The 12,295-nt window shown below is 39.3% G+C and overlaps 1 protein-coding gene across 3 annotated transcripts in view; it reads right to left on the minus strand.

Annotated features, from left to right (window-relative positions):
• Positions 1-12,295, minus strand: part of CUNH1orf87 (chromosome unknown C1orf87 homolog) — an 82,131-nt gene that overhangs the window by 22,628 nt on the left and 47,208 nt on the right. For all 3 annotated transcript variants that reach the window (XM_033225078.1, XM_033225076.1, XM_033225077.1), the window contains exon 8: positions 11,327-11,424. In XM_033225078.1, coding sequence (XP_033080969.1) covers positions 11,327-11,424 — 98 coding nt within the window. The remainder of the gene's footprint in view (positions 1-11,326; positions 11,425-12,295) is intronic.

Genomic DNA, 12,295 nt, shown 5'->3' on the forward strand with positions numbered 1-12,295 from the left:
TTCCTCTCTGTACTAACCTCTACAACTTTATTATCAGATATTACCTTCATCAGATGCAAGCACCATAGTCATATTTTCCCTTTCCCACCTCGCTTACTTCAAATTTCTACTGTCATTCTTGACAGTTGAGCTCTCCAAATAGGCACAGAAGAGTTGTGTGTGATTAAGTATACATGTGTGTATCCTTGGGCAGGGGAGGGAGGGAAAGGAGACGTGGGAACCACAGTGCTCAGGCTGCACAAGAAAACAGCACTTGTGTAATTTTCTTGTTGGTGAAGACTTGGGTCCCCAAATCAAGGGGAAGATTGTGGTGAAGGGATAAAGTAATTTTTGTTTTCTGCACTTCTTATAGGTGGATAGGGCACAGCTTAGGACATGCAACTCATTTATTTTCCCACATTCCATTTATTTATACTTAGTGAAGATTTTTTTGGTACATTCTGACACTAGAGTCCCTATTAGTCAGTTTTTGCTACTCATATGTTGTTTGTCTCTTTCCTTCTTCACAGAAATTTTAGTTAGGGGTTGTTAGGCAGATGTTATTTTATACAAAAAACCTCATATGTTAAAAAACCAAACAAACCTAAATGCACTAAACACACAAAATGTAGGCTATTTTACTGAAACATCCTTGTAATACTGATGAAGGTAGTTTCAGCTGGCATGCTGTTCTATGAGGGTTATGAAGGCTTAAGTCAAAAGGTTTGCCAGTGTTCACCTCCTAAGCCCATTAGCTTTTTGCCTCCTGAAATGTATGTTCCAGCCATAATGAACAGTATGTAGTTCTCCAAACTTATTTTTGCTTGGCTTTTGTCTCAGCACATACTGCTCCTTATCTCTGAAATACTCTTCCCTGTCCCTTACCTGGTTAGCTCCTACAAATCCCACCAAGCTCAGCTGAGACATAGTATAGAATATTGATAAAGAGTCAGCTCTGTTCAGACTGCCAGGATCAGAAATTAAGTCCCATGATTTGAAGAATTGCCTTCAGAATCCTGTAATCCTCTACTTCAGTCAAGGGAAACAAAATATGCCAGAAGGAGGAGTCAGACAGGAGGATTACCGAAGAGGCCTTTAGCCTTTAGGGACTATATTAGTTTGCTGGGGTTGTGTTATGGTCTAAATGTTTATATCTCCCCCCCATTCGTGTACTGAAATCCTCACTCCCATGGTATTAGGAGCTATGGTCTTAGGGAAGTGATTAGGCCATGGGGGGCAGAGCCCTCATGCATGGGATTAGTGTTCTTATAAAGGAGGCCTGAGACCCTTTTCTGCTTTCACCATAGGAGGTCACAGTGAAAAAAATATCTGTCTCTAAAGAAGTGGACCCTCATCAAACACTAAATCTGCTTGTGTCTTGATCTTGGACTTCCTGACCTCCAGAAATCTGAGAAATAAATTTCTGTTGTTTATAAACCACCAAGTCAATAGTATTTTGTTATGGCAGTCCAAATGGTCTCAGACAGGCTGCCATAACAAAATACCACAGATCACATGGCTTAAACAACAGAAATTTATTTTCTCACAGTTCTGGAGGCTAGAAGTCCAAGATCAAGGTGTCAGTAGGTTTAGTTTCTTCCAAGGCCTCTCTCCTTGGCTTGCAGATGGCCACTTTCTTGCTGTGTTCTCTATGCATGGTCTTTCCTCTGTGCACGTACATCTCTGGTGTCTCTTTGTGTCTCCAAATGTCCACTTCCTATAAGGACACCCTTCAGATTGGATTAGAACCCAAACTAACAGTCTCATTTTAACTCAGTTATCACTTCTTTATTTTTAGTTTTTGGGGGATGGAGTCTCACTTTGTCACCCAGGCTGGAGTGCAGTGGTACGATCTCAGCTCACTACAAACTCTGCCTCCTAGGTTCAAGCGATTCTCATGCCTCAGCCTCCAGAGTAGCTGGGACTGCAGGCACGCGCTACCATGCCAGCTAATTTTTGTATTTTTAGTAGAGGCAGGGTTTTCCCAGGTTGGCCAGGCTGGTGTTGAACTCCTGACCTCAAGTGATCTGCTCACCTCCGCCTCCCAAAGTGTTGGGATTACAGGCATAAGCCACAATAACCAGCCTATCACTTCTTTAAAAGGCCCTCCAAATATAGCCATATTCTGAAGTACTAGGGATTAACACTTCAATATGTGAACTTTGGAGGGATACAATTCAGCCTTTAACAGCTCTAACAGAAGGAAGAGTCAAAGAAGCCTAACTTTTGAGAGTTAGCCAAGCCAAGGAGAGAGGTCTTTGAAGAAACTAAACCTACTGACACCTTGATCTTGGACTTCTAGCCTCCACAGCTGTGAGAAAATAAATCTCTGTTGTTTAAGCCATGTGATCTGGTAAGGAAAGGTTGCTTCCAAGCTCTGGGCTTCTTTGGATAATACCTGCCCCTGGAGCTTAAATGTTTCCCTCTTTGGTATTCATACCTTATATTCCTCCTGGGTCCTGGAGAAGAGGGCAAGAGATACTAAACTGAAATCCAGAACTCTGTTTAGCATCAGGCCCAAGGGTGAAGCCAGCTCTGGAACTTAGGCAGTTTGGCTAAAGCCTCTGTGCCTAGCCATTATCTTATAAACTGAGTTTCATAGGACTTGTAGGAGACCCAGTGTAGTGTAGTGACCAAGAGCCGAGACTGAAGGTAGAGAGCCTACATTTGACTTAGCCTTATTGATGAATTCATTTATTACTTGTGTATTGGTTTTAGTCTCTCTGTGCCTCTGTGCCTCAGTTTCCTCACTTGAAAAATAATATACCTACTTCATGGTAAAGTTGCAATAATTAAAAGAGTTAATATTTATAAAGCACTTATTATTATTTTCTGGAAGAAAAAAGGCAGCAGGTCTGATTTCTAAGGCACAGCCAACGGGCAGATCTATACTATATCTCTAATAGCTTGCTACCTAACACTTTTCCTATTCCCTTTATAAGTAATTGCTGAATCAGACACCTCATGTTTCCTTCATCTTCTAAAATCCTCTGGTTGTTCCTGGGATTAGCAAAACCAGTCTTTTTCAACTTAATTGCACTCTCAATAATGGGCCAGATGTGTATGATAAGTCCTACTTGTGACTGTGTCAATTACTCCCCTCTATTCATGAAGCTTCCATAGCAGCTTTATTATTTATCCCTTCCCCCAACACAATTTGGCTTGTGTGCGTGTGTTTTAAACTGGTTTGAGGCATTTAATTTTGCCAATACAATTTTAGAGTATTAGTTTGCCTCCTGTTCTCTCTCTGCCCTCCTTAATTACCATTTATTGCAAAGTCACACAGAAACATTAAATGCTAATTCTGATTTACATGTTCCTGGCCAAGAACACAGATAATAATTTCCATCCAACACAACCTGAACTCATTTTACATAAGGGTGATTCAGAGTAGAGATTTGAAATCGTAATCAAGTCTTTCTCAAAATCGCCTTATCCTGGCAGTCATTCACTAATGTCTCTGCTAATTGGTAGGCAAATGGCAAAAAAAACAAATCTCCACGTTAAAACAACAACAACAACAACTTTGTAACAGGGTTTGTGAAATTGCTCCTCTCGTCAACTCTTACAACATGACAGTTTAAGGAGGAAACACAACTCATTTTATTTGGTTAGATGGGGCTAATCCCACATCACCATAATCCCTCCTGATGTTTTATTGATTCTAAAGGACATTTAGTCAGGAAGCAGCTCAGCACTAGAATCCTGCTAATTAGCAAGCAGCCACATTCCAAATGGGTTCCCAATTGAACAGCAGATTAATGGACAATATGTACTATAATAATGATTCGTGCATTCAGCTTCTAAAATGTGTGTCTAAATTGCATCTTTAATCTCTTAAGGATATAGGTTTGCATACAAAGCCCTTAACAAAATGGATTTAATTCAACAAAAGAAGCTTTAGCCAATGACTGTTAAGGGATGAAACAGGTTTATTTCTTATAAATGCAATTCTTTTTTAGTTCTTATGGTTTTGATATCCTTGAACATTTAAAAGACAAAGACATGTGAGTAAAGAAATCAGTGTGCTTCTCTGATCTGCACAAAAACAGTGAGAAACTGAGAGTGTTGATAGGATGGTAAGTAGCCTAACCTTATTTGCTCCCCATTTTCTCTTGGTCTCATATTCCTAATTCTTGGAATCTTGGTTCTGGATCTCAATTTTTAATCAACAAACATCTATTGAGTCTCTACTATGTATAGGTATAATGTGAGCTTTGATACTTGCTTTTTCTTCCTTTAGATTGGTGCCTTTTTGGTATTAATTTTAGCCTTGCGATTTTATACTCAGCTCTTAGCTCAGTTTTCTGTGTTTCCAGCTTAGCCACACCCCTCTCATTCATCCAACCACCCCCAAGGTTTTAAAGAAGGCAGACTGTCATGTCCAAAGCTGGCACAGTGGAAATTCATTGACTAAGCTCAGTATCATAACCTTATTATTCATATGTTCATTGATTGACGTGCCTCATAACCTTTACCCTTCATTTTCCTGTATTGCTCCATGTGATATGCCATATATTCTAACTTAGGTATTGTTTATCTTTCCCATTAGAATATCAGTTTCATGAGGAAAGGGGCTTTGTTTTTTTCATATCTATATTCCTAGTGTGTAAGAGTAGTGCTTGGTATGTAGTAGGTACCCAGTAAATGCTTGCTAAATAAATGAATAAGTAAACTCCTCAAACATTTACTGTGTACCTATCATGTGGCAATGATATGGTTTGGCTTTGTGTCCCCATTCAAATCTAATGTCAAAGTGTATTCTCCATATGTTGAAGGAGGGGCCTGGTGGCAGGTGATGGGATCATGGGGGCAGACTTCCCCCATGCTGTTCTCGTGATAGTTTTCACAAGATCTGATAGTTTAAAAGTGTGGCACATCCCCCTTCACTGTCTCTCTGTCTCCTGCTTTGCCATGGTAAGGTATGCTTGCTTTCCCTTTGCCTTTTGCCTTGATCGTTAAGTTTCCTGTGGCCTCTCAGCCATCCTTCCTGTTAAGCCTGTAAATCTGTAAGTCAATTAAACCTCTTTTCTTCATAAATTACCCAGTCTCAGGTAGTTCCTTACAGCAATGTAAAAACAGACTGATATAGAAAATTGGTACCAGGAGAGTGGGGCACTGCTATAAAGATACATGAAAACGTGGAAGTGACTTCCGAACTGGATAATGGGCAAAGGTTGAAACATTTTGGAGGGCTCAGAAGAAGACAGGAAGATGTGGGAAAAAAATCTGAAACTTCCTAGAGACTTGTTGAACGGTTTTGATCAAAATGCTGACAGTGATATGGACAATGATGTCCGGGCTGAGGTGGTCTCAAATGAGAATGAGGAACTTTTTGGGAAATGGAGTAAAGGTCACTCTTTCTATGCTTTAGCAAAGAGACTGGCAATATTTTGCCCCTGCCTTAGAGATCTGTGGAACTTTGAACTTGAGAGAGGTGATTTAGGGTATCTGGCAGAAGAAATTTCTAATCAGCAAAGCATTCAAGATGTGACCTGGTTGTGTCTAAAAATGTACAGTCATAAGCATTTACAAAGAGATGGTCTAAAATTGCAATTTATGTTTAAAAGGGAAGCAGAGCAAAAAAGTTTGGAAAATTTGTAGCCTGACTATGAGGTAAAAAGGAAAAACACATTTTCTGGGGAGAAAGTCAAGCTGGCTGCAGAAATTTGCATAAGTGATGAGGAGCTATATATTAATAGCCAAGACAATGGGAAAAATGTCTCCAGGTCATTTCAGAGATCTTGGCAGCCCCTCCCATAACAGGCCTGGATGCCTGGGAGGGAAAATTAGTCTCGTGGACTGGGTCCAGGGCCCCATTGCTCTGTGCAGCCTCAGGACGTGGTGCCCTGCATCCCAGTTGCTCCAGCTCTAGCTGTGGCTGAAAGGGACCAAGGCACAGCTCAAGCCATGGCTTCAGAGGCTGCAAGCCCCAAGCCTTTGTAGCTTCCATGGAGTGTTGGGCCTGTGGATGTGCAGAAGGCAAGAGTTTGGGAGCCTTTGCCTAGATTTCAGAGGATGTATGGAAATGCCCGGATGTTTAGGCAGAAGTCTGCTGAAGGGGTGGAGCCATAATGGAGAAACTCCACTAGGGCAGTGCAGTGGGGAAATGTGGTACTGGAGCTCCTGTACAGAGTCCCTACTAGGGCACTGCCTAGTGGAGTTGTAAAAAGAGGGTGTACAGTCCTCCAGACCCCAGCATGGTAAATCCACCGACAACTTTCAACCATGTACCTGGAAAAGCCACAAGCATTCAATGCAAGCCTGTGAAGGCAGCCAAAGGAGCTGTACCCTGAAGAACCACAGGGGCAGAGCTGCCCAGACGCTTAGGAACCCACCCCTTGCATCAGTGTGCTCTGGATGTGAGACATAGAGTCAAAAGAAACTATTTTGGAGCTTTAAGATTTAATGACTGCCCTGCTGGGTTTTGGACTTGCATGGGTACTGTAGCTCCTTTGTTTTGGCCCATTTCTTCCTTTTGGAATGGGAGCATCTACCCAATGCCTGTACCCCCACTGTATCTTGGAAGTAACTGACTTGTTTTTGATTTTACAGGCTCATAGGTAGAAGGGATTTGCCTTGTCTCAGATGAGACTTTGGACTTGGACTTTTGCATTAATGCTGGAATGTGTTAAGACTTTGGGGGACTGTTGGGAAGGCATGATTGGTTTCGAAATGTAAAAAGAACATGAGAATTGGGAGGACCTGGGGGCAGAATGATATTGTTTGACTCTGTGTCCCCACCCAAATGTCACGTCAAATTGTAATCCCCATGTACTGAAGGAAGGGCCTGGTGGGAGGTGATTGGGTCATGAAGGCGAATTTCCCCCATGCTGTTCTCATGACGGTGAGTGAGTTCTCATGAGGTTTGATGGTTTAAAACTGCACATGTACCCTAGAACTTAAAGTATAATTAAAAAACCAAACCAAAACAAAACAAAACAAAAACAACCTGTGGCACTTCCCCCCTCGCTGTCTCTCTTTCTCTCTCTCCTGATTTGCCATGGTAAGACATGTTTGCTTCCCCTTTGCCTGTCACTGATTGTAAGTTTCCTGAGGCCTCCCATCCATTCTTACTGTACAGCCTACAGAACTATGAGTCAGTTAAACTTCTTTTCTTCAGAAATTACTCAGTCTCATGTAGTTCCTTATAGCATTGTGAGAACAGACTAATACAGCCAAGTACTAGGCTAGATGTTGGAAATATAGTGTGAGGAAAATAGTCATGCCCCTTGCTAGCATGGAGATCACTATGTAGACTTTAAACTAACAACACAAATACACACATAATTACAAATAGTGATAAGTGTTAGCAAATAAAATGACTGGGTGCCATGAGAGAGTACAGCACAAGGGACCTGATTTTGATAAGTTGGGTAAGGAAGGCCTTTTTCAAGTTGCTCATGAGATAGGGACTGAGAAGAATTTATCTATGTATCTGCATGCCTGAGAATATTTTGAGGGATCACCCCTCTAATTCAGTTCAAGTCAATGTATCCCCAACCCCCAATTCAGTTCAAGTCAATAAATATTTATTGAGAACTTACTATGTACCAGGCACTGCTCTAGACACTTTGGATACATCAGTGAATAAAACAAAGACCTTTTCTTCCCCGTGGCACTATCATCTACTGTCTGTCAGGGAGATACAGATAATAACTATACAGATGAAAAATCAGCAAATTACCTAATTCATTAGAGGTTGATAAGTGTTTAAAAGAAAACAAAAGGAGACTAGCTTAAGGGGAACAAAGGATGGGGACCACAGCTTTAAATAGGGTGGTTAGTGTAGGTCTCATTGACAAGGAGATATTTGAGCAAAAGCCTAAAGAAGGTGAGTGAGTTAGCATAAGGGTATCTGTGGGAAGAGCTTTCAAAGTAGAGGGAACATTCAAAGGATAGGTGCTAAGCTGAAGTCTGCATGGTATGTTTGAGGAAGAAAAGAGGCATGGTGTAACTGGAACAGATTAGGGAAAGGAAATTTTGGATGGAGCCAGAGAAGTGATGGGGGAGCAGCTTGTGTAGAGGACTTTGATTTTTTTTTTTTTTTTGCCTTCTACGTGTAATAACATACTCTTGCAGTGTTTTGAGAAGAGTAATGATGTGAACCCTTTTAGGTTTATTAATAGATTACAATAGCTGCAGAAGTGAGGATAAATTAGGTATAAGAGTAGAAACAGAGTTCAGTTAGGAGGCTATTACAGAAATCCAGGAGAAAGATACTGGTAGTGTGGATGGGTGTTGTTAAGTAACAATAGAGGGGGTGACAGGGAACCAGATTCTGGATATGAGTTGATTTGCTAATTAAATATTAAATCAATAATTAATAATCTTTCAAAACAGCAAGTACCAGACCCAGTTGGGTTCACTGGTGAGTTCTACCAAAAATTTGAGAAAGAAATTGTAGTAGTTTCCCCTTATCCACACGGCATATATTCCAAGACCCATCGTGGATGCCTGAAACCACAGCTAGTACTGAACCCTATATATGTCCTATGCACAAATTTCTTTTTCCTTCTTCACAATTGTACGAACAGAAGATTTGTTCTTTCCGTAGATCTTAGCAACCTCAGCATACATTTATTTTCCTCATTAAGTTGAGAGCTTTCACCTTTTTACATAAGAAAGTACTTTACAGTTTATCTTTGGCATATGCAAGTTGCCAGCATTACTACTTTTTCGCTTTGAGGCCATTAATAAGCACAATAAGAATTACTTGAACACAAGCACTGTGATACCATGACAGTCAATCTGATAACCAAGACAGCTGCTAAGTGACCAACACAGGGGTAACATATACAGCATGGATATGTTGGATGAAGGTATGATCATGTCCCGGGCAGAACCAAGCAGGACAGAATAAGATTTCTTCATGCTGCTCAGAATGGTGCACAACTTAAAATTTATAACTTGCTTATTTCTGGAATTTTCCATTTAATATTTTCAGACCATTGGTAACTGAAGTCATAGAAAGTGAAACCACAGAAAAGGGAAGCCTACTATAATTTGTCTTTTTCTCTGTGTGCTTTTAAGGTTTTTTCTTTACCACTGGGTTAAACAATTTGATCACAATGAACTTTTGCATGGTTTATTTCAAATTTCTTGTGTCTGAAGTTCATTGAGCTCCTTGGGTCCACGTCTTTATAGTTTTCCCCAAATTTGAAAAAAATTGCAGCTATTATTTGTTCAACATACTTTTCTTTCCTTCATCCTTCTCTTTCTTTTCTGAGACTCCAGTTTCCCATGTATTAGGTTGCTGGTGTCACAAGACCCAATGATGCTCTGTTAGTTTTTCCTTCATTTTTTCACACTGAGTTTTATTTTACATAGTGTCTATATCTGTGTTGTCACACTCACTTATTTGTTATTGTGTGTATTATCTTCCATTGCTTCCATAACAAACATTTTTCTTTCAGGTATTGTATTTTTAAAATAAACCTTATTTTTTCCAAGTAGTCTTAAATTTTACAGAAAAAATTTAAGGTAGTATGGAGGATTTTCACATGCTTCATACTTGGTTTCCCTTTTGGTCAATATCTTATATTCATATGATACTATTGCTATGATTAATGGACCAATATTCATGCATTACGATTAACTAAAGTCCATAATTCCAATATCCTTAGTTTTTACCTAATATTCCTTTTCTGTTCCAGATTCCCTCCAGGCTATCCCATTACATTTAGTCTTCATGTCCTCTTATGTTCTTGTTGGCTGGGACAGTTTCTCAGATCTTCCTCATTTTCAATGGCCTTCACAATTTTGTGGAGCACCGGCTAGGCATTGTGTAGAATGTCTCTTTTGTGAATTGTTTAGGGTTTTTCACATTATTACACTGGGGTTACATGTTGTACCAGAGAAGACATTGTATTTTTTTTATCTCCAGAAGTTGTATTTGGATCTTTTTTAATCTTCCATACCTTTCATTATGTTCACATCTTCCTATTCCTTCTTGAACAGGTGAAGTGTATTTATAAGTGCTCTTTTAACATGCTTGTTTACTAATTGTATTATCTGTGTTGTTTAGGAATCTGCTTGTATTAACTGGTTTTTCTCTGAATAATTGGTCCTACTTTTCCTGCTTCTTTTTGTGCTCAGCAATTTTTGCATACATTTTAGAAACTGTGATTTTTGCATTGTTGATCGAAATTTTCTGTTCCTTTGAAGTTGGGTGACTTTGTTCTTAGATACAATTAAGTTGCTCAAAAACATTTTGATCATTTTCAAGCTTTGTTAGACTTTTAAGATTTGTTGAGTTTGTCTGGGGTAATTTGGCACCATCATTACAATGCTGTACTTTTTTAAGGTTTCTACTCAATGCCATATGTGGTAGGAGATTTTCTTCACTAGCTGGTGGAAACATGAAGTATTCCCAATCCTATGTGAGATCTAATAATGTTTCTACATCTTTCTTTTGGTGTTACTTTCCCTGGCCTTGGGTAGTTGCCTCAAATGGATACAATAGCCAGCACTCACATGAAGATTTAAGGGTAACTCTTAGAAATCTCCAGAGAGGGCTTCCTGGGGATTTCTCACTTCTCTACTCCTCTGTACTGTGCATTTTAGTCTTTTTGGCCTTATCTGAACTCGAAACTCTGTCGCTTTAACTCAGGGAGAATGCTGGGCTCTGCTTGAATTCCCCATTCCTATGCAATGAGCTAGGCTCACTTGCTTTGTTTTTCTTCTCCCAGGAATCACTGTTCTGTGCTGCTTGCCATTCGATGTCTGAGAATCACTGCTTCACATATTTTGTCCTATATTTTTGTCATATATTTTTAGTTGTTAAAGGTGGAATGGTAAATCTAGTCCCTGATAGTCTGTAATAGTTGTAGGTGGAAGTTTCCTGCTTTGTTTTTCTACAGCAAAGAAGACCCTTTGGTCACAAAAAAAGCAAACCTTCTTAACTCTATCAAGTGATGAAATCGATCGCTTCACACAGAACTCCTACTCTAAAGACAGATCTAGTGTTTGGTATCCTAACAGAAGACAGAGTGAATAAAAAATTCGGGCTGCTCTCACAAAATGTCATTCACTAGGTAGGAGTCTAGAAAATCCAAGATCAAGGTGCTGGCAGGTTAAGTTTTTGGTGAGGACCCTCTTCCTGACTTATAGATAGCTACCTTTTGTATCTTCACATGGAAGAGACAGGAAACTCTCATGTCTGTTCCTCTTGTTACAAAGAAAATAATTTCATCATGGGGGTTTTACCTTTATGACTTCATCTAAACCTAATCACCTCCCAAGCCAGTCTCCAAAAACCATCATATTTGAAGTTAAGGCTTTACCATAACATTTGGGGAAGGGGTGGTGGATACAAGCATTCAGTTCTTAGCAAAAGTTGACTTACTTTATTTCATTTTGGTAACCCAAATCTTGATAGTTAAGCAATGTTTCCAGCAGGCTCAGGGTCAGATACAATCCATGCTTCCCACATATAGCCCTGACCTACAAATTTGAAAAAAAAAAGATTTCACTAGGATACAAAATGTTTCAATAGGATACGATTAATATTTTTCTCATAATTAGAAGCTATATTATTTTGACAAAGAATTAATACCCAGCAGTATATTCTACCATTGAGGTATCCTTCAGGATATCATTTAGGACAAGAACGTATACCTGAATGCTTACCAGCAAGTTTTTATTCAGTTGACACACAGGTATACTTCATTACTCAGAAGCCACTGGGGTTTGAAATGCTGATCTTACATTTTTATCAGCCATGGAATGGGTAGTCAACACCTCTGTATTATACATACTTCATTATATAGGTGAATTGCTAAATGTTTTTGTTTCATCCATTTTGATTTGCAAAACAAGCTTGTTGTATTAGCGGGGTTAATAGTACCATCTACATTTTATATATGAGGAAATAAAGACTTGGAGAAATTAAGTATTTCCTTAATGTCACATAGCTAATAAGTTATGGAACTTAGTCTAGAAACCAGATGCTCAGATAAATATTTGTTGAATGAATGAATGAGGTGTCATTGAAGTTTCCCAAGTTCATAATATGTTCTAAATCTTGTTCTGAACTACTACAAACTAGTTCAGTTCTCAGGTTGGTGGGTAAGTGACATTTAGATTCAAATATTTCAAACTTTTAGGGTGTAGTAACTTTTGTTGTATATTTAGAATAATGGTTAAACATATAAATGATAGAATCAAACAGACCTTATTTGAGCACAGGTCTGCTTCCTGTGATCTCTCTGATCTTGGGAAGTTACTTAACCTTTTTATGGCTGCAGCTTCATTTACTAAACTAGACTAGTACTTCCTACTTCCCAGGATTCTGTGAGGATTTCATGATAAAGTT

The sequence above is a fragment of the Trachypithecus francoisi genome, unplaced genomic scaffold, assembly GCF_009764315.1.
Source record: "Trachypithecus francoisi isolate TF-2019V2 unplaced genomic scaffold, Tfra_2.0 Lachesis_group12, whole genome shotgun sequence".
NCBI classification, from domain to species: Eukaryota; Metazoa; Chordata; class Mammalia; order Primates; family Cercopithecidae; genus Trachypithecus; species Trachypithecus francoisi.